The following is a 22,339-nucleotide window of genomic DNA, read 5'->3' on the forward strand; positions in this document are numbered from 1 at the left end:
CTGAGCAGACTTGCAATTGGAACATTGGTTGTTTCTCCAAGCATGCCCTTAAATGGAAGTTGACATGGGTGTAGTAGAGATCTGTGCTGAATGAGGGTGTGATACCTATCTAGGGAAAGGTGCCTGTTGATGGGGCACTGGGCTGGGAGGAGCAAGGAGAAATACATGTTGCTAGCTTGTGGGGCAGAAGGTAAAGATGGGTCATCCTAGTGACACAGAGGTATTGTATGGTGGTGTCTTTGAGCACGGCTGCATTCTCTCTGTCTGTTTCTTCTTCTCTTCATCTTTCTCTCTGTCTCCAACACACTCTCCCTCCCTCACAGCAGCCGGACATCCCGGTGCCTTGGGTAGAAACAGGTGCCTCTCTTGGCCAGGTTAGGTGTGCACTAGCCATGTAGCCAAGCTCCAAACCTCTTTCAGCCTGTGCTCCCTTCCCTCCCTTCCCCTCATCCATTCAGCTGAAGGGTTTGAACCTCTCCTTCTTTCTGCTGCGGCAGTGATGGGCACGTTCTCTTCACCTGTACTGTAGAGTCTCATTGCAGTGTTTCTCTTCCTGCAGCACTCTCTCACCATCCTTGGGCAGAAAGTCTCCATGCACTACAGTGATCCTAAACCCAAGATCAATGAAGACTGGCTCTGCAGTAAGGTATCTGCTTTGCAATCACTATATGAAGAGGTCAACATGCGGTGTTAGAAGAGGCGGCCTGGTGTGGTTGTGAGGGTGTTATGTTGCTGGAGGACTGAGAAGGGATACAGGTGTCTCTGCTGTAAATGCTTTCTAAGAAATCCAAATTCTTCATCATTAATAAGGAAACACAAACTGTACAATCTGAATAAATTAATTTGGGTATTTCTGCTTCTGAGACGGTTTTAAAAAGTATTGTGGGATTTAGAAGGAGAGGAGGAACACTGACTGGAAAGAGGGAATCCAGATAGTTGACTGCAGAAGCAGAGACCCAGGCATAGTGGCTATGACAAAGGGACTAGCTTCCAAGATTACACTCAATGCTTCTGTTTTCCAAGTTTTTCTCCACACCCATAAGGGCAAGAAATGATGGAAAGGCACAAAACTGGAGGATCTTACTGGCAAATTTTAGTTCATTTGTAGTAGGAGCAGAGCTTGGTAGCGTTGAACTAATTAGAGATATACCATGTGTGGAGTCTTGATAAAGACCAAACAGGCAAGATGTGTCTGTTCTCTCAACAGTGTGGAGTACAGAATTTCAAGCGTAGAGAAAAGTGCTTCAAGTGTGGCATTCCCAGATCTGGTGAGCTTAACATCTTGGTTCTGTTTAACCTTATTACTGTTTGATTTTATATGTTTAAATATAGAAATATAGGTTGAGCCTTCTTATCTGCAGATTTGATTCAGCGCGGGTCCCCCGACCCTGATTGAGTCAGACATGGCTCAACCTGAAGCTTCCGAAGGTACCCGGAGCTGTGCTATGGGGCTGTGGAGTATGCATGCAGTCTCCCCAGCCCTCAGAATGACTTATAAGGCCTCTGGGAGGCCTTAGAAGGTCACTTCTGGGTTTCCTGTAAAACATCTGGAGCGCTACTCTGGTCGCCTTTGGAGGGTTAAAGGTGCCTTGAACCACGGATTTCATTATCTGTGGTTTTCTGGATCTACGGGCTGAGTCAAAATATTACCTGGCAGAACATTCAGGGTTGAAACTGGGGGCTTGAGGCATGAACCCCCTTCCCATAAAAACCAAGGCAGAACGAAAAGCCACCACCAGAAATGCCTGTCAAGTTGATTTCTTCACTGGCTGTGTGTGACCATGATGAACGCAGCCATTTTGTTCTTCCCAATGCTGCAAGGCAGGACTGAGGTGTCTGCTAGGCAACTGGGAAGCTGTTTGCTTGTGCTGTTCTGCAGAACAGGCTGCAAGAAGACACAGAAGTGTTCCCATGTTGCCTAGGTAATCAGAGAGCACTTTGAAGAACAAAATGGCTTTGCTTGTTGTGACTAAATAACCACAGAGAAAATGAAATGGGTGGAGAGATGGTTTGGACAGGGTAGTGGGAAAACGTCATGTCTCCCAAAGCATCATCAAAATGCTGAATAAGGCCATGAAGTAAACATGATTAGTTATTGATAAGAAATCCATGTACTTTGCATAGAGCAGTATGAGAAGTCTCAGTGTGAAAAGCTCACAGTCTTAGTTTTGACTTCTTTAAGAGAACCCAATAAATATATAAAACAACCAATCAAAACTATTTGAATGATAAATGAACCAATACAAGCACCCCCCCTCCCCTGCAAAAAAAATTCACCAGGGAAACTCAACAAAACAGCCACAAACAAGAGGGCTGTGGCATGTGTCTCTAGCACTATCTGTTAATACAAATATTCTCCTTTATGACCCCACCATACAGAAGCTGAGCAGAAGCTTCCCCCTGGTAGCCGCTTGGACCAGTTGGTGGCTCTATCGGGGCGTGAGCTCAGTCAAGGCCTTCTACCCCTCCCACAGCCATACCAAGTATCGGCAGCCTTGTCCACTCAGCCTGTGGCTCAGATATCTGAACCCTGTGCAGAGAATGCTAATGACAGTAAGTATGGATTTGGGGATTGAGGGTGAGAACTTTATGTATGGGGCCGGAATCAAACCAGTTTAATGTCATGGTTTCTTCTAAGCAATACTGCTAATTGTAGTGTTGAGAACTTGTTAGATTTTCCTAATCTTTTCTCAGAAGCTCAGTAATCATTTATTTGGAGGTGGTGGTGTTCCTTCCCCTCCAACATATTAACTTAAAATTGTGTAGATAAACCATGTGTGATGGCTTATCTACAAGGAAATTGAGTTGGTTAGTGATACAGAGAGACTGGATTTCCTGGGCATGATTCCTGGCTTTTGGAAGGGTAGTAAAATCTGGTGATTGAAATAGGATTTGTTGATGAAAAGTTTTAGCTTTGTTACAGAGTAGTTATCCATTGTAAGATTTGGAATTTTATGGTTACGAAAGCTCCCTATATCAGGAGACCACGAAAACCACATTTCACTATTGGATTAAATTGTCACTTGCTCTTGAAAGAAAGTGGGGTTGAATTTGGAAGTGTATTGTGTCTTTTCAAGTTCTTCAAAAGAAGTTTTGGAATTTGTAGATAGTCCAGAGCAGGAGAATGTATAGTCAATTCTCATTATTTGCTGAGGTTAGGTTCATGGAAAAACCAGCAGATAGGAAATCATTGGTCCTATGGGAAAACGAGGTTAAGGGAAAAATCAGACCAGCACCCCTTATTGTCATGAGGATCCCAGCCTCTGGAAATGATCAGGACTCTGATGCTATACAGGGGGAGAGGTAAATAGCCTGGCTAGGAATGCCAGCATCTGATAGTTTCAGAATGGCCACTCTGGATAACCCACAAATGGTGTGATGTAAGTTAGACTTTTGTTCCCATGGATAAGTGAAACCGCAGGAATGGAGTATGCAGTTACCAAAGACCTCCATCTTCTGGTTACTGTGAGAGACAACAGGATTGCATTAAAAATGGATGTTGAGTGTTTTTTATAGCTGCAAATTGAATACTGGTATTTGCTTACACCAACTGGCTGCTTTATCTCTCCTGTTTTCCCTCTTTTGAGTAATTACTTGTCCCACAGCCTGAGATGGTCGCTTTCTTTGCCAGCAATAGCAAGGGAGAAGGCAAGCCAGGAATAATATAAAGTACCTATGGTCAGGTGTTCCCTTTCCCTTCTCACTTGGCTGCCTCCTTGCGTATCTCCACATGCCCTTGGGAAAGAGCACACTGCAGCCAAGCGCCTTAGAAGTTACACAATCTTTCCCTGATTTCAGCAGCAGTTGTAGTTACAGATAGCAGTTTGTTCCCCAATTGGCCAATAGCTAGCAAGTGGCTGTAGCATATACTATATTTGAATTTATAAGTTGCTTTTTTGCCCGTGTCCCCAAAACATCTTATGACCAGTTAAAACCATTATTTAACCCTAACAATAAAATTGATAGCAAGCCTAAAAGCACAGCAACAGCTAAAAAGCATTTTTAAAAGTTTCTATTTCAAAGGATGAACTATGTGATTTGCTTATAACCATGTGCACTTTAAAGAGATTGCTCAAACTGCTTTGTGAATCTCTCTCAGATGCTTATCTTGCCTCTCCCTGTGTTTAGCAGGTATTGTAGGTGCATGTTCAGTGTTTTCTCCGCAGCGATAAGGACCAGAAGTTCAATCTTAAAAATAATAAATCCTAAACAAGTTATATTAAGGCATAGTACATCTTAGCCATGCAGATTCTTAAATCATGTTGGAGGACACTTCTGAGGTAGCTGAAAGAGACCAAGATCCTGCTTACCATGCTGTTCTTTACTCTAATAGCCATCATCCTTCGAAACCTGAATCCGCATAGCACGATGGACTCTATATTAAGTGCTCTGGCACCGTATGCTGTTCTCTCCTCCTCCAACGTCCGTGTTATCAAGGACAAACAGACACAGCTCAACCGTGGTTTTGCTTTCATTCAGCTCTCCACCATTGTGGTGAGTTCTACAAACAGCATATTGAAGTTTTGGTCTGGCATTGAGTCTGTTGATGGGAATACTGGGTTCTGGAAAGGTGAATTAGGGCTTAGAAAGATGATTGTATTGAGCCTATAGTTGGGGGAGGCCAGGCAGAGGCTTGGGAACTGACTCAGCACCTGCAACTAAGGGTCTCCAGATATACTCCTCCCAATAACCGTTCTTCTGTCTTAACCATTACCTTCCTCTGATTGGAACTAAAGACCTCTAAGAAAGTGGGGGGGGGGGGAAGAGGTTAGGGAAGGTCTGATTATATGAAGTTGCTCATCTTGAAATTCCTTTAAGTTCAGGAATAAGCATGCCTGTAAATTTGTTGCTGTAACAACAGATTACACAGGCCTACAAAATTGAGGGCCAGAAAAGTTTTTCCCAAACTTTATGGTGGTTTGATATGAATTTGGGGTGTCGATTCCAAAAATGGCATCTGTTTTGCCCTATCATGTCTAGTTTGGGAGATATAGCGTAGCCTCATTAGTGAATGGTTCAAGCAGCTTCCTCATGAGGAAGCCGTAGTTTAGGCTTCCTCACAAAGAAGCTGCTTGAACCATTCACTAAAGAGACTATGCTGTGTCTCCAAAAGTAGACGTGATAGGGCAAAACGGATGCCATTTTTGGATTCGGCACCCCAAATATACCCGGAATTGGTATAACGTTTAAGGAAGCAAAATATGTGTTGGCCTGTGTTTTGGGTTTACTACCAGATAGGCACTTTATATAACCTGCAGGAGTACAATTCAAAATATTTTGCTATACAAACCACTTGTCTTCTGCCCTACAGAATTGTCGGTTTGGTGACAATGGGAGCACAGTTGTGGTTAATAGACTTTGCGTAGATCTCTCTGTACATATGCAAGGACACTAAACAGAATTGTATACTTGAAGACAGTGTATGGCAAAAGGAAAAGATGGTAGTTAACTGGGCAGAGTAGTGGTTTCCGAGTAGATGGCAAAACAAGTATTCATGCAGAAAGATTGGTATAAATAGTCATAATTTGCCACAATAGCCCATTGTTTAAGTAGAAAATCGGGCTTTAGCTAATTGACTGGGTTTTTAAGTGATACTCTTAAGTGATTTTTTTCACCTTTTTTCTTTGGTAATATGGAGGCAATATAGACGATTTCCTTGGCAATATAGCATGAGAGGCAGCATGAGCTGACTATATAGCAATACTGCTTTAGAGAACCTGTCAGTTTTTTAAAAAATGTGTCACTTAACAATGGGGATAAATTCTCCAATCCCAATTATTATTCTCCAATCCCAATTATTATTCTCCAATCCAATTATTATTCGATTAGGTCATTAAATGAACATTCAGCCCAATCTAGTGCCTTTGTGGTATAAGCAGACACTTGCTGGCTGTGCAGGCTACTGGAGACTGATTGTCTCTTCCTTGCATTAAGAGTCTCTTTGTTGTGTAAACAGACACTCTGCTGCAGGCTATAGGAGATCTAATTGCCTCATTAAGAGCCTCTTTGTTGTGCTTTGACCACCATCATAAATGCAGTCCATCCTTAGGCAGAAGGGCCTTATGAGATACATGCCTGTATTCTGAAGCTCTTTGGGGGCTCTTAGAATCAGTTTCTTGGCTTTTTGAATCCTAGTCACAGTCTTTGAAGATACAGAGTCCTGGACTCACTATTAAGAGCTAACAGGTGTAGACATCAGCATATTTATTTAACAGTGAAATTGGAATGTAATACTAAGCAAAGGGGGGGCTCCTAATGTTACTGACAATTTGAAACACTGTATGCATTTTTTAAAAACTACATCTGGATAGGAACTTGAGAGAGCATGGAGGCTACAGTTAGATTATAGCCCATGTTTCTCCCTTGTTCCCTATCTGGAACAGATCTCAGACTGAGTGGTGGACCTTGAAGCCACAGCAATCCATGATAGATTGACAGCAGGCAAGTGAGAGCTTGCAGTGATGAGTGAGAGCTTGGAAGTGAGAACACCATAGTTCCAGAAGATCAGGTGCTCCCCCTAATTTCTCTTTCTTTCCTCTCCTCCAGGAGGCAGCTCAGTTGCTGCAGATCTTACAGGCCCTGCACCCACCACTGAACATTGATGGCAAGACAATTAATGTGGAGTTTGCCAAAGGTTCCAAGCGGTGAGTAGAGAGCTGCTCTCTCTGAAACCGGAACCCCTGCTGTTATGTAAGTCTCCACTAATGGCCCCTGTGTCTCTCTGCAGGGACATGAGCTCAACAGATGGCAACCGCATCAGTGCCGCTTCTGTAGCCAGCACTGCTATTGCAGCCGCACAGTGGGCTATCTCTCAGGTAACACTGTGGTTGGGGTGTGAAGACAGTGATGAAGGGTCCCTGATACTGCTCCAGGAGAAAGGGTTGGGTTTAGTGTAACTCCAAGCTGTTTTTCACTGTGTTGTACTTTATCCATAGGCTACTTGACATTTTAAAGCATTTTACTTTTAGCATAAGTATTTTGCATACTTCTCTTTCTTTTTGGCTGTGGACACCAACCAAGAATTCACAATCTTAAAAAAAAAAAAAAAAAAAGCTTCTTGGTTCCAATGCCAAAGCTTGGCAGTACAAAGATCCTTTTGCTGAGGCTGACATTTGAGTTACTGGCTTGGAATCAAAGATCCTGCTATAGTATGATCTAGTTTGTGGGGGGAGGGGCAGCTCCAAGACATCCCCCCATACCTTGTAACCCACCCCCAAAAGTTGCTCTAGGGGGGTCCCTCAATTTCATGGAGACATTTTTTAGAGGGAGTAAATCAGTGAACGTGAAGCAAAAATGTCCTAAAAACACAGCAAGATCCTTGGTTCCAGGCCACTATTGTGGATAGTTATTGTGTTTTGTTTTGTTTCTAACATATGGAAAAATATGCTGCCGTGCTAAGATTTTGAAAAAGTCTAAAAATCAAAGACAAGGGATGTAAGAGAGCCTCCTGCAGTCATTACACTAGAAGCAGGGAAGGAATTGTAGTATGGTAATCTAATGAATATTCTTACCTGATCTTTCCAATAGGCATCGCAGGGTGGTGAGGCAGGCTGGGCAGCTCAGGAGGAGCAGTCTGTGGACTATGGCTACTACCAACAGGATGAGGCCTACAGCACTCAAGGTTTGGAGGCCACAATGTACTCACAAGCATATCTGAAAGGCTCTCAGCCACAGACTGGCACATCTGGGGCAGTGGCGGTTGGGAAGGCTGACAAGGTCCACAGCGAGGGCACGGTGGCAGGTAAGGTGCCCCGGCCTCCTCCTTCCACCACCTCCTGTGGTTCTTTTCTGCTTCCTAACTGACTGCTGTGGCTTTGTGTCTTTTCTCACAAAATAGCTGAGACATCACTGGAGCCTGGTGTTCCTGGCATAGACCCAGTGCCTGTCCTATCTACTTTTCCTCGTACCACCCAAACCGCGGCTGTCCCAGTCACGTATCAGTCAGCTGGCAGCAGTGAAGGATCAAGTTCTGCCCAGGGAAATACTGCTGCTGCACAGGTACAGATGAGTGGGCTTGTGTGTGTGTATTGGAGCAGGCCTTCTGTTCTTAATCCCTACTGATTCATCTCTGGTCTCTCCCACAGTCGCAGTCATATACCATTGTCTCACCTGCCGTACTGAAGCCTGATGTGCCTAGTACTGCTCAGCCCTCCAGTGGCACTACCTGTGTATCCACCAGTGCTTCCAGTCTGTCTGTGACCAGTTCAGCAGGACAGGAACCTTACACACAATACCGTGAGCGCTGATGTCTGTTGTAGGGGAAGGGAAAACATGATTGATCAAAGTTCAGGTCCCATTGGTGGCCAAGAACCAGTTATCTCTAGCTCTTGAGCATGGGGAAAAGGCGCAAAACTATGAGCTCTTTTGGGTTGAAATGCTGTCATTTAGTTCAGCTCCCTCTCTTTATTACTCTCTGCCCAAATCTAGCTGTCCCAGATGTCTCCACCTATCAGTATGATGAGAGCTCTGGCTACTATTATGACCCCTTGACTGGCCTTTACTATGACCCTAATTCTCAGGTAAGTTGAGTTTCTACTCCCTGTGCAGACATGTTGCTCCTTTCTAGAGATGGGAATGGTTAAGTAGACATCACAATGTTTGGTGTCCAGAAAGGGTATGATGCTGCTCCCTATTTTGATGGTCCATTGCATTTGTGCCAGAGGCAGTATAGACTCAGTGTGAAAGTATCTCTTTCCAGTATTACTACAATGCCCAGACTCAACAGTACCTGTACTGGGAAGGTGAAAGGCGCACCTACATACCAGCCTCAGACCAGGCACCTGATGGCCACAAGGATGGCAGTGGACCAGGGGGCAGCAGTGGCAAAGAGGGTAAAGAGAAGAAGGAGAAACACAAAACCAAAACAGCCCAGCAGGTGAGTATGACCCTCTTATTTGTTGCCCCTTCCTGTATTTGTGTTCCTTGCTTATTCCACCTCTGTCTGTCCCTTTCCTGACACACTTTGAGAAGCCCTTTAGGGTCTGCTTTCAAGACACTGGATCTGTGTGATGCAACTTCCATATCATTTTGTCTGTACGCCTGTGGCCACCTACCAGTGGTTGTTTTCGGGTGTCTCCACTTGTGCTGAGGTGGGTGGCCACCAGGGAAAGACTTTTTGGACTGTGGTGACCCCTCTGTGTAATTCCTTCCATAGGGAGGTCCACCTTTTCTTTTTAGCCACCATGCTAAGGTGGTCTTATTTTCTTAGATATTTTAATCTTGCATTTTAACTCTTGGTCTTAGTGATGTGTGTGGTTATGTGCTTGTTTTGAGCATCTTAATGGCTGCTTTTATGTGTTTTTTAAAAAAAATGGTTTCTGTTTTATTAAATCTTTTGTATGCCTTTATATACCACCCTTGGCATCATTGATACTAAGGCAGTGTAATAAATAATGAAATACATTTACAGTGCTGACTTGGGTGTCTTAGGAGATTTGGCCTGCAGTAAGATATTCATATTTCTCCAAACTACCCAATTACAGAATAGTTTCATGGGGAAGGATTTGTCCCCCTAGTATGGTAGAGATGCCCAGAAAGCAGCCACATGGCATGGGGGTAGCTTGTTTATGTATGACTGGAAGCAGTTGCCGGAAGACTTCTTATGGGGCCTGGGAGAAAGAAAAGCAAATTAGTTCTAGAACTTTCATAAACTTTTAGCTGAAGGGTGAGCCCTTCGTTTCAGCTCTGCTGGGCAGTACTGATCCAAGGGATTTGTCACCGTCAGCTGAGTGTTAACTTCATGTTTTTCTTGCATTCTTCCCTCCTTGTATGGGTCATCATTTGCAGATTGCAAAGGATATGGAACGCTGGGCCCGTAGCCTCAACAAGCAGAAGGAGAACTTCAAGAACAGCTTCCAACCTGTCTCTTCCATAAGAGAGGATGAAAGGCGGGAATCAGCCACAGCTGATGCTGGCTATGCTATACTTGAGAAAAAGGTAACTTTGCTGTCTTCCATCACTTACCAGAATCAGATTGGTAGCTGCTGTAACTAATTCTTATCACCTCAACAAAACTGACAGGTGACAGGCTTGCTGAAAGGTGAGGGCAATCTTTTCTGCCTTCTTTAACCTGATTCCTGATGTGATGTTTGCATTAGTTATGACCCAGGGTGTTATACCAAAGTTTTAACTCTGCTTTCCTCCTCTTAGTGCTGCTCAGTTCTGGATCTCCAAGGAACAAGCGTGTTGCATATTTTTACAGTGTCAGACATTCTTGCCAGGGGTCTTTGAAATTATGACATCATGGCAATAATGAGGCAGAGGATGAGTTAAGACTCCCTAAGGCTGCGGTTTTCAAACTCTCCGGGAGTTTGAAACCCGCAGTAAGTCTTTGTGGGGGTGGGGGGGAGGCAGCAGGGACAGGGGGAAAGCGGAGCGAAGGGAAAGCAGTCAGAAGGGAAAGCGGAGCGATTGTGCTCCGCTTTCGGTTTTGCGGAGCGGGGCGCGATCACTCCGCTTTCCCTTTTCCTGACCTGGGGAGCCCTGCCAAAGGTTACGCAGGGCTCCCTGCACCCCTGCAAGGCTGCAGGAGTCTTGGGCAAGTGCACCCAAGTCCCTTCAGTCCCCCTGAGTGGCGCGATCCACTGCCTTCCCCCTGTCTCCTGGCTGCTCCTGCCCCTTAAGGGGGCAGAGGCCAGGACCCACAGGCTGGGGCGTTGCGACGCCCCAGTTTGAATACCACTGCCCTAAGGCAAAAACAGTTGGCTGTGTGTGTGTGTGTGTGTGTGTGTGTGTGTGTGTGTGTGTGTGAGAGAGAGAGAGAGAGAGAGAGAGAGAGAGAGAGTACCTCTACGCATCCTACATTAATCTGTATCTTGATTATCTCTTTGTCCAGTGAGTGAACTGTATCCCTATGTTGGCTTTGCAGCAAATTGTGTTGACCACCTAGCGTAGCTTCAGGGACAGCTTGTGACTGTTGAACAGGAAGGAAGCACGCTTCCACTTGGGAGAACATTGTTAAGAACCTCTGTTTGAGTCAACTCTGTCTCCTTTTTGTATTCTCAGGGCGCTCTGGCTGAGAGGCAGCATAGTGGGATGGACTTGTCAAAGCTTGCTGGGGATGACAGGCTGGTAAGCTCATCCTTCCAATTTCTGTGCAGTTTAGACTTGGGTCTACACTTTGAACAGTAGCCTAGAGCAAAATTTGTAGGAGCCTTTGCTCTTGGATCCTAGCATAGGAGGGGAAAAGATACTGATTGCATTGAGGAGTGGGCTGTAAAGATGGGTATCTTACTCCTTGTTGATGGATGATGGGGAGTCCTGAACCCTCAGAAGTGAGGGCTATTCATGAAAAAAATCTTGAGTAATTTGTGTTGCAAGCACCTTTGCGCAGTGCACTTTCTTTGCTGGTGGCATGTTACTCCAGGTGTTGGGAGAGGTATATGTTGGTAAGTGTGGGAAAGGAACCATAGGTGGGTAGTGTGACCTTGAAGGTCCAAGTTATGGTAAATACTGTTTTAAATTCAAGGCAACTTACCATGCTAAATAAAATGTAGCATGGTCTGCTGGTTTCAGCCAGATCTGATTGATATTCCTAAATTGCAGAGTCCGCCACGAGGGCTAGTAGCTGCTTACAGTGGTGAGAGTGACAGTGAGGAGGAGCAGGAGAAAGCAGCTGATCGGGAAGAGAAACTGACTGATTGGCACAAGCTAGCTTGCTTGCTGTGCCGAAGGCAGTTTCCCAGCAAGGAGGCACTCATTCGTCACCAGCAGCTCTCAGGATTACACAAGGTACAAAGCAGAAGTGATACTTGCATCCTGAGGAGTGTGGTGTGGCATCACTGGGGGGGCAGTTGCGGATCTGCCATTAGGTCAGATGGGGCAAAAGTCTCAGGCGCAAGCCACTGGGACCCCATGGAAGCCTCTCTGAGGCTCCCAACGGGGTCAGAAATTGTGCTTCTGGTTTTCCAGAAGCACAGTTTAAAGTGTCAAGGAACCTCAGAGAGGCTTCCCTGGTGTAGGTCGCGTGAGGCTCCATGAGCCTCAAGTAGGGGGGGGCTGTGACAGCCCACAGGGGCACCATTGTGGACCTTTGTCCCAGGCATGGGGCTGGGGAGGACCGCTGCGGGGGGGGGGGAGTAGATCCAGTTTTGATCTCACCTTGGTCTTCACATATTCCCTGCATTTTGCAGCAAAATTTGGAGATTCATCGACGGGCACACTTGTCAGAACAGGAGCTTGAGGCACTTGAGAAAAATGACATGGAGGTATGGAGAACAATAATTGGCCCCCATGTAGTGTGGAGGGAAATTATATGGGCCAGCACCCTAGCCTTAACTCTGTCTTTGTGACCTCCAGCAAATGAAATATCGAGATCGTGCAGCTGAACGAAGGGAGAAGTATGGTGTTCCTGAGCCACCAGAACCTAAGAAGAGGAAATACTCAGCTGTCACACCAGCCACTGTGTAAGCTGCATGCTGCCCCCCCCCCCAGGCTTCACCAGATGTATTTGAAGCATCCCATGCTGTGTTACATTAGACAAACATCCTTTCTTCTTAGCGCACCATGCTACTTCCATTGACCCTGGTAGGCAATAGCAAAAGGCAAGATTGCTTCAGTCTTCCTGTTAACTCTGCCCTTTTTCATTCCACTTGCAACAGGGATTTTGAACAGCCAACGAGAGATGGACTTGGAAGTGACAACATTGGCAGCCGCATGCTACAAGCTATGGGCTGGAAAGAAGGCAGCGGGTTAGGTCGTAAAAAGCAGGGTATCGTCGCCCCCATTGAGGTACCAGATTCCACTCGTTGCACCTTTCAGATTACTGTGAATGTGCTGAAATATGGGGGGGGGGGGGAGAAATGAGTATTCCCAGGGGCTTATCTCTTATTTTAGATTGCCTTTTGTAGAAAGGGGAAGAACTCAAGCTTTCTTGCTTGATGAGGTCTTCATAGCATATAATTTGTATGTCATAGTGTTCTTGTCTCTGTCCCTCCTCCCCTTTCCATGGCTAAAGGGCACGTTTGAGGGTGAGTTATGCAGTTAGGAGAGGGTAGTTTCAGGGAGAAGAAAATGGTCCAAAAATTCAGAGCAAAGTGGCTCAGAAGGGTCATTTCCAACTATTAAAGTGCGCTAGCCTCTCTGTGGTACTTACGTTGTGTGTTTTTCTTTTTTCCTAGGCCCAGACACGGGTGCGTGGGTCTGGCCTAGGTGCACGTGGAAGCTCCTATGGGGCAGTAGCATCAGAGTCCTATCGGGAGGCATTGCACAAGACGATGCTAACTCGTTTCAATGAGACAGAATGAGCCCTGGGACGATCACCCACCTGTACAGTATTTTGCTGCTGACTGTCTCCCTACTACCACGTACATAACACCCTGACTTTCACACAAAGTTTCTTTGGTTGACTTTTTTTAATTAAATGTTGAAATGGACAATGGAGTGGGTTTTACATGCTGTAAACAAACTGTCAAGTGCTTCTGGGAGTCCTTGTGTATAAGATGAAGTATTCTGTTTGAGTTCAATACAGCAATCCTTTGAACTGTAGGCCTTGCACACAGGCCTGGTTAGAAATATGAAGCCATTGAGGAATCTGTTTGTAGTCTGTCTCTCAGTGGAAATCATCTGCCCTGCCAACCTCAGCCCAGTCTTTGGTGATGTCTGTATCCACACGCTGAGCAGCAGTCTTTGAACTTCAGAGTTTCCGATGCAGTCCTTCCACCAATTCTACATAATGAGGCTCTGAAGGGAAAATGGAATGAGAAGAAGTACTCTCTGTACCTACCATAGTGGTTCTCCTATGCCTTCTACATGGCCTCCTCTCCTTAAATTCAGACCCTGGCTATCTTCTCCCATGCCCTGGTTCCTTTTCACCAGAAAATACTATGTGGCTTCCCAGGCCACAGACCTGCCTACCTTTATCAGGTTCGATGTAGCTATGCCTGATGAGAAAATCCAGTGCCACCATTGCACAGTTGGGTTTGAAGTCTGCAGATCCAATAGCTTCTTTTACCTGAATAGGAGGAATCCCTTGCAGCTCACTTGTATGGTCAGGAGTGACACTAGGGTTTTCTATGACTCAATCTTATCTAGGGTTGAATCACAGCTACCTTAACCTAGAATTTGTGAGAATGTATACAGAGATAGGAATCGCCATGCTCTTATATATATGACTGTAGAACAAATCAAGTGGCTCAAATTCAAACCAATGTCTACAGAAGGGGAGGAGTGTAGTAAAATTTAGTACTGTAATTAACTAGTAGCCAGTGGGAGAACTGCAGCTGCAGAGGAACAGCTCATCTTCCTTGTTAGAAAATTGTGATGATTACTTTATCAAAGCTAGTTTGTGGGCAAAGCCATTTCTCTATCTAGATTCTGAAGTTGGGATAGGGGAGAGATGCTCCTGGCCCTCCATTATTCCTCTCTGGTACTGAATTCTGGCCACTGCTCTTGCTCTTGCTAAGTAAAGTTATCTACCAACCTTATCAAGCGGCCACAGGTAGAACTCCTGCACTTCTCCATCCCCCACCTGAGGCACAAACTCTTCAGGCAGCTCCAGGTCAAATACAAACTGGCATTCGGGATAGATGGTTCCATGTGTGCCCTCATAGGTGTAGCTGTAGATAGTAAGGAGAACTGTTTAGCAGTACTTAAGACAAAAAGTGATTTGCCTGCTTGGAAGTACAGAGTGTATAACCAGTACAGATTATGTTCTCACATCTCTCTGGGGAAAAATGATCTGATCACAAGGAGATATGCCTTGTCTCCCAAGCAGCCACAACCATCCTTCTGGCAGTGGCTTAGCCTTGCTGACTGGATTCCCATTAAAATTGGGAATGGTATTCAGAGATCATGTCCTAGCTATTTTTGGTCTGGTTCTACACAGGTTGTGTGTTTTGTATTAGCTGTATAATTCAGTACTCTTCAGTTTGTCAAGAGCTTGGTTCCATCTCAGACCCAAACTTGTCACATGGGGCCCAGTAACTGCTTGGTTGTAGCTCCTTTCATCCCTGCTTGGTGGTAGTCAATATATGGGCACTGCTACAGTAATTTTGCCCCTTTCCTTTCTGACTAATTGACAGGGAAGTGACTAGAATGGTGGTAGCATGCTGGGTTTTGAAGATGGGAGAGGAGGGGAGATGGTACTGCAGCTAGTGGAAGGGGAGGGCTGAGCAAAGCCCACTGAAGTATCTGGCTGGATCTTTCTCATATAGGACCCTTGGCTCCTGTCTCACCCAAAGCTTCAGATCAAATGCAGGTAGTGGCACTGTTGGAATTCATCAGTTGAAGAACTCTGATATAGTTCATGCAATTACAGCTATATAACAGATTACAGATAACTGTTTTCATGATTCATATTTCAGTGCATTAGGTTTTGTTTGTGGCAAGCAAGAGGCACATATCAGTAGCAGCTGTGAGATAGAAGGCCACAGAAAAAGAATTGCTAAGGGGAAGAGGTACAAACTGGGTAGAGCTCTGCCGCCTTTACTGTAGAAAACCTTTCCACCTTCCCTAATTTCTAAGCCTGTGCACTAACAGAGCTACACACTTTTTTAAAAACTGAAGTTTGAATGCAAAATACAAGCTTCTGTCCTCGTGCAATGAATTTGCAGATGCACAGAATACAAATCTATTGCTTATTCCCTGGCTCTGCTGTTTTCCATTTCCCTGTTGGCCTAAACATGAAGGTCCACTTAGCTGTGGCCATGCAACCTTGGCTACAGCACCTTGTTTTGCTGAATGTGGGATAGCTTACTGTACCTGATAGTGCCAACAGCTTTGGCTTGTGCAGAGAGAGAAGCAGGGATGCAAGCTTCTTCCTGGCATTCCTTCACTAATGTCTCTCTGACCCCCAACTCCGTTGCAATGCCACCAGCTGCCTAATAGGATTAAAATGAGTGACAACATTGAACTACTACAGTAAATCTCTTCCTGCCAGACAAGGATCCCCCCCCAAACATCTCAGTAGCTGGCAGAACAGAGATCGTGAGGGCCTCCACCTTTAACAGAAGGGGAGGGGGAGCTTAGTGGTATCTATCAATGTAAATACTTGGGTTGGTGTTCTGTATAACTAACAAAGGCTGTTTCTAATCTGTGCTGGTACCAGGGTGGGGCAAGCGAAAGCCTATTCTCCCTGATTGTGGCACAGATTTAGAAAGTGAACTTTGACTGTTGTAAGCTTATTCCCACCCCCAGAATAAAGAGGAAAAGCAGGATGGGTTGGCTGGTGCGCGGGGCTGCCATGGTGCCAGAATGGCACCTGCAGCATCCAACGTGCCTTGGGCAGCCGTTGCCACAGCCTCAGGAGAAGGGGATTTCCATCCCATTCCCATGAGTAAGGGAAACAGCCCTGCAATGGGGCTACTTGTTGCTGGTGCAGAATCGAAGAGTACCATGTCGGGCCACACAATCCGAAACGGGGATCTGGATCTGGTGCAGCAGAGCTCTATTGGTGCCATCTCAGAACACCACCTCCCCACCTTCCCCCACACTCCCACTCACCTCTCTGTTGCTGGGTGGTCTGGGCAACTGCTGGGCGGCAGAACGTAGGCCAGCACCGGAGCTGGCCCACCATGGGCTCATGCTGGGCTAGCTCTGGCACTCAGCCGGTGCTAACCCTCGCAAACGTGCTTTACAGCCAAGCTCAGGATTGGGCTCTAAGTCTTCCCCTTTTGTGTCTTACCAGATTATCTAACAAGCCAGGGTACGTGGGTTTGTTCAGGGCCCTGCGGGCCAGCCACATGTACATCTGCCCTTTTCGCCAAGTGTAGCCATTCAAATGGGCACCATAGCGCTTCACTCCCAGTAATGCTGGATGCAAGAAAAGGATAAATGAATGTTAAAGCCTTGTTTGAACGAAAGAACAGTAGCATGGATATGACAGGGCCTAGTCTTTGCGCACTCTCTACAAACATATTCCAAGAAAACTCATATTCTACTAAGTTACAAAAGCATGCATTGTATACTTCATGCAATTTCCAGGATGTTATAGGAGGTAGAAAGCTTTGGCAAGGAAAGGGCAGTGGGGGTTAAGAAAGCGTATGGAGCATGGTTCATGGCCACAAAACTCTTCTCCAAGGTACTGTTCGTGCTTAGGTAGATGTTTCTTGTGCAGTGTCAGTATGTGTTCCTCCACTGTGGTTAGGTTAAACCTTTTACATTAATGTGATGGTCAAAATATTCAAGAATCCTAATTTGGCACAGAAAGCATGCTTGTTAGAACTCTGAGCATAATCTGCTCATCTCTCTGTTGCTGGCAGACCAGTGCTTAGTTTATAGGCAGAAACAGTAAACACAAAGAGTAGCTCTAGTGCAGTAATTTCCAACCAGGGTGTTGCAACCTCCCACAGCAGGTGTTTCCAACCTGACCAGGGCCCCAGTAGCCAGGATGATGTGGTGGTTTCAAAGTTGGACTGAGACCTGGAATATCAAGGTTCAAATCCCCACTGATCCTTGAAGTTTCCTGGGGGAAGAAGCTTTGGCAGTCACCATTTCTCAGCCTCACCTACCACACAGTGTTGTTGTGAGGAGATAAGGAGGGGAGGAACCATGCACACCACCCTGAGCTCCTTAGAGGAAGGGGGTATAAACTGTAAAAAATAAAAATAGTATGGCACTTCTGGGTTTTGCCACCAATGCCAAATGGAATGGGGGCTCTTCATATGTGAACAGAGATACTTCTGCATAGTTAAGCACAATATAAGTACGGAAAAATAGCGTTTGACATATTTAGCTAAAGGGAGCAATGTCTATTTGTTTCACATTCTTAATCTGAAAATGCTATTTAGCCCTGGAGGAATTAATCTACTTCTTATTGCAAATTTGCTACCTTATATGATGTAATATCACAATACAGGCCAAAGCTCCACAGATCTGTTCCAGCTCTGATGTGAAACTATAACATGGTATAGCACTACAGAAAACCAAGTAGTAAGTCAAAACCGGACCCCCACAGTGGTACTGTTTCACCCAGTGGTATAACTTCCACTAGTGATATTTCAGTTTGGCAGATCTTAGCCTTGTAGCTTGCATGCCTCTGAAGCACTGCTGCTGCTCTGGGGACCATGTAGCACTGCTCTGCCTGAAGTCCACTGGAAAAGGACATGCAGACTGGCTTTTAAAACCCAGAGGGGGCCTGCCTGAGTAACGGGCTGGTTGACTGATAGCATGTTGACAGCTGCTGAAGGCTGGAGGGAGCCAGCAGGTGAGGTGCTGCAAGAAGTGGAGAAGGAAGAGCGGTAAGCCAGAGCCTACAGTTGCACAGAGTGCACTTCAAAGGGCAGTGCTGGCAGGCCAGGAGGGAGGAAGTGGGGGAATCTTTTTCAAATATTTTTTATCCATGGGTGGTTGATTTGAGCCTCCTCAATATAAATCAGCAGTTCCCTACCTTCAAGCAACCCCGTCAACTATTGCGCCTGCACTTGGGTCTGTTGCAGACCACTGATTTCTTTTCCAACATGATGTGATGTGGGAAATTCTTGGAGATCCTGTTGAAATCTCCAGGATTTCTTTTAGTAGTCAACTGAAGATTGATGCTGATTTCCAAGCAGGAGTTTCCAAGCAAATCCTGGAGACTTCGCAATCCTTGCAGTCCCACTGCACCTGGGAGAAGCTCTGGTATTACCTCACAGAAACAGCAGTGAGTGTAATTGTAGGTACACAGTATAGAACCTTAGACATGAACTCAAGTGCATCCTGCTTAGATCACTGCCCAAAAATCTCCCTTTGTGCTCTCCCTACCATTTTGGAAATTTAAAATGGAAGTTTCTTAGAGGAAAGATCTGCCATCTCTGTTTATGTCAGCAGTTCCCAACCCTGTGAGCCACAGACCATCTGAGCTGGCCGGGCCCAACAGTCAGCAGGTGAGCAGAGCACTGTGCACTTGTCGCTTCACCGGCCTTGCGTGGGCCCTCCTGCCCTCCCTTTGCAACATTTGGCCCAAAATTGGGACAATCTGGCAGCCACTGTCGATGGCGCAATGTGGCTGTGCACAGAAATAGTTTCAATCAGAACTGGCAATACCGAGGTCCTTTCTTAATCACTCATGAATTATTGCATCTCATCCATACATCATGAAGTATGAAGAAAGTGAGTTAAAAAATAAACCCAAACAAGACAGTCATACTCACGGGTTGCAGCACGCTCCATGCTAAAGAGAGGTGTGTCACAAAAATAGCGCATCACACTGTAGAGCTGTACCAAAAAGCATGTTTTGGTTAATGAGTAGCTCTGGTTAACAACTCCATCCCACCTCCCTCCTACCTGCGCTGCTATTCTAAATGAGAGTTGGATATGTTGCCCCTTAAGTGTTACTCTTGCTACCTGAAATTAACTAAACAGGCACAAATGCATAACGTAGGCCTGCATCTAATCCCTTTCCATTTCTTGCTGGCTAGTGACCAGTCATCTCACCTCTTCCCTCCACTCTTTCAGACAGGGAAAGGCTTGCTGCTCCCGCAGTTCCTTGAGCACCCCTTGCACTGCAGATGTTCGTTGTTCAAAAGACACCAGTTGCTTGTTAAGCTCTATGCATGCAGATGCTTCATCTGCCTGAAACACTGAGAAAACAGCTGGATAATGTTGGAGACATTTGGCAACAGACTGAGATACATGGCCTACCTGTTGCCCAGCCACCAAAAAAGGCAAGCACCGAGCTTTGGAAGAGCCTACAAAGGAGAGAAACAAAAATCAGTCCTCTACGGTTCACTAGGCCTAGTCCCTAGATAAGTTATGGTTAAATTAACTGTATTGCTTTCTTAGGAAATGCTTGGTGAGTCCCTTTGATTTTGTGCTGTTTTATGAGTTCTAACATGGCTGTTGCAGAATCTTCTTTACATCAGTTAGGGAAAGCAATAGCTATAGGGTTTTAAAAAGAAAAACACCACCACTACCACCCTGTAGAAGAGGGTGTAGCATACAGGCTCAGAGAGTGAGCCACAAATCATGACTTTTCTACTTCAAATCCTACATCTCCACAATCTAACTAAGAGGTCAGGCAAGCCACACCCTCTCAGACTCAGATCTGCAGTACTGAATTTGCAGGGTAGTAAACTGCAGTAATAGTTTACTGGGTTGTTGTAAGGATAGGATTGGGCCCTTAGCTTCCTGGTAAATATGCTAGCCCCAGACTGCAAGGGTAATAGGCTTCTACAATATTCAAGGTCTCACTTGCCATGACGCTGTCCTCAGAGGTACTAATGGAAGTAACTGGCAATGATGTCATCACCAGTTACTTCTAGGTTCGGAGACTGCAACAGGAGCTTCCATGGTTAGTAAAAGGCTGGGGCAGGTAGAAGAGCTTTTTCTTGCACTTGAGAACTGTGCGCTGGAGCTCTGCCCGCCAGCTGTAGCTTTCTATCACCACTGGAAGCTCCCATCATGTACCACTCACGTACCGCTGGTGATACGCATGCTGCCCGTTGAGAACCACTGACCTGAGGCTGGGCTGGAATGTATGAAAAAACTCCACAGTCAGGGAATTAGAGGGTAGGTTCTCTCCTGGACTGAGACCTGGTTGAAGACCAGGAAGCAGAGAGTGGGTGTCAATGGGCAATTTTCACAATGGAGAGAGGTGAAAAGCGGTGTGCCCATAGGATCTGTCCTGGGACCGGTGCTTTTCAACCTCTTCATAAATGACCTGGAGACAGGGTTGAGCAGTGAGGTGGCTAAGTTTGCAGATGACACCAAACTTTTCTGAGTGGTGAAGACCAGACAGATCTCTCCAAACTGGCAGAACGGGCAGCAAAATGGCAGATGCGTTTCAATGTAAGTAAGTGCAAAGTCATGCACATTGGAGCAAAAAATCAAAACTTTACATATAGGCTGATGGGTTCTGAGCTGGCTGTGAGAGATCAGGAGAGAGATCTTGGGATGGTGGTGGACAGGTCAATGAAAGTGTCAACCCAATGTGCGGCGGCAGTAAAGAAGGCCAATTCTATGCTTGGGATCATTAGAAAAGGTATTGAGAACAAAATGGCTAATATTATAATGCTGTTGTACAAATCAATGGTAAGGCCACACCTGGAGTACTGTGTCCAGTTCTGGTCACCACATCTCAGAAAGGACATAGTGGAAATGGAAAAGGTGCAAAGGAGAGTGACAAAATGATTACTGGGCTGGGGCACCTTCCTTATGAGGAAAGACTACGGCGTTTGGGCCTCTTCAGCCTAGAAAAGAGACGCTTGAGGGGGGACATGACTGATACATACAAAATTATGCAGGGGATGGACAGAGTGGATAGGGAGATGCTCTTTTCACTCTCACATAACTCCAGAACCAGGGGACATCCACTAAAATTGAGTGTTGGGAGAGTTAGGACAAAAGCATGTGGTCAGTCTGTGGAACTCCTTGCCACAGGATGTGGTGACGGCATCTGGCCTGGATGCCTTTAAAAGGGGATTGGACAAGTTTCTGGAGGAAAAATCCATTACGGGTTACAAGCCATGATGTGCATGTGCAACCTCCTGATTTTAGAAATGGGCTATGTCAGAATGCCAATGCAAGGGAGGGCACCAGGATGCAGGTTATCTGATGTGCTCCCTGGGGCATTTGGTGGGCTGCTGTGAGATACAGGAAGCTGGACGAGATGGGCCTATGGCCTGATCCAGTGGGGCTGTTCTTATGTATGGCAAATGGCATCTGTGGCAAGAGAACTTGCTGAGGGGTTCAGCTGAGCAGCAGGGACGTGCGGCGGGTGGGGTGGCAGGTGAGGCAGAGCCTCCCCACCAGAGTCCTTCGAAAAGCGCCATCGCCATGGGAGGTGCCCAAGCTCCCACAACCCATGCGCTCTGCCTCACCTGCCTCTCCACCCACCGCACATCCCTGCTGAGGAGGCAGAAGATGAGGGAAAGGGGCTCTGCCAGACCAGGAACTGCTGGCCAGGCTTCCCATTCACTCTACACCCGTGTCTTCTTCATCATTTCTGGGTCTTTCCCCACTGATTGAACCCCTTTGCTCAGTGAAAGGACCACCACCGACTGGGAAAGCCCACCATTAAGCAGCCTGCTCTTCCTTTCGACCCCATGGACCTCACCTGACCCCCCCAGCCCCCCCCCCCAGCCCCTTCTCCCCCGCACCAGGTCCATGGAAGGAGTTCATTCTTTTAAGCAGCTCTCGAACCCGCTCAGACCATCCTGGAGCAGCCATGACCGAAGAACGTCAAGCCGGACGCCTCCCAACCAATCACAGTTCACCAGCCCGCTTCGGAACGCAGGTGCATAGCTGTGATTGGCTCAGCAAACCCATAGACTCCTAGCCAATCAGGATGACGAAAGATGACCCAACGCAGCCCATAGACTGGAAGCCACTGAGCTGGCTGCACTCGGCCCACTTTTGGCCTGCTCTAGAAGAGCATGTTGCTGGCTGGTTTGAAGCAACAGCCCAGCTTTGATTGCAGATGGGA

The 22,339-nt window shown here is 46.2% G+C and overlaps 2 protein-coding genes across 5 annotated transcripts in view; one reads left to right on the forward strand and one right to left on the reverse strand.

Moving 5' to 3' along the window:
- The window catches only part of RBM10 (RNA binding motif protein 10), a 30,335-nt gene extending 14,814 nt beyond the window's left edge, over positions 1-15,521 (forward strand). For 3 of the 4 annotated variants that reach the window (XM_066613256.1, XM_066613255.1, XM_066613257.1), the window contains exons 7-24: positions 560-646; positions 1,208-1,268; positions 2,380-2,553; positions 4,334-4,494; positions 6,547-6,644; positions 6,728-6,815; positions 7,528-7,741; positions 7,838-7,998; positions 8,085-8,235; positions 8,428-8,519; positions 8,699-8,875; positions 9,787-9,936; positions 11,005-11,070; positions 11,545-11,730; positions 12,132-12,206; positions 12,298-12,404; positions 12,600-12,729; positions 13,119-15,521. In XM_066613256.1, the coding sequence (XP_066469353.1) occupies positions 560-646; positions 1,208-1,268; positions 2,380-2,553; positions 4,334-4,494; positions 6,547-6,644; positions 6,728-6,815; positions 7,528-7,741; positions 7,838-7,998; positions 8,085-8,235; positions 8,428-8,519; positions 8,699-8,875; positions 9,787-9,936; positions 11,005-11,070; positions 11,545-11,730; positions 12,132-12,206; positions 12,298-12,404; positions 12,600-12,729; positions 13,119-13,244 (2,304 nt within the window). In that variant the 3' untranslated portion in view covers positions 13,245-15,521. The remainder of the gene's footprint in view (positions 1-559; positions 647-1,207; positions 1,269-2,379; positions 2,554-4,333; positions 4,495-6,546; positions 6,645-6,727; positions 6,816-7,527; positions 7,742-7,837; positions 7,999-8,084; positions 8,236-8,427; positions 8,520-8,698; positions 8,876-9,786; positions 9,937-11,004; positions 11,071-11,544; positions 11,731-12,131; positions 12,207-12,297; positions 12,405-12,599; positions 12,730-13,118) is intronic. The other variant, XM_066613260.1, reaches the window with a different exon arrangement.
- Positions 13,285-22,089, reverse strand: LOC136639241 (uncharacterized). The gene is made up of 8 exons (XM_066613261.1): positions 22,014-22,089; positions 19,351-19,604; positions 19,068-19,131; positions 16,622-16,749; positions 15,700-15,818; positions 14,420-14,555; positions 13,855-13,951; positions 13,285-13,680 (listed from the first exon to the last, which is right to left on the reverse strand). Exons 1-8 carry the CDS (start codon positions 22,081-22,083, stop codon positions 13,634-13,636), a joined length of 915 nt encoding a protein of 304 aa, XP_066469358.1. The 5' UTR covers positions 22,084-22,089; the 3' UTR covers positions 13,285-13,633.
- Between the last annotated feature and the right edge of the window lie 250 nt (positions 22,090-22,339).

Source organism: Tiliqua scincoides, chromosome 2, assembly GCF_035046505.1.
Source record: "Tiliqua scincoides isolate rTilSci1 chromosome 2, rTilSci1.hap2, whole genome shotgun sequence".
Lineage (NCBI taxonomy): Eukaryota > Metazoa > Chordata > Lepidosauria > Squamata > Scincidae > Tiliqua > Tiliqua scincoides.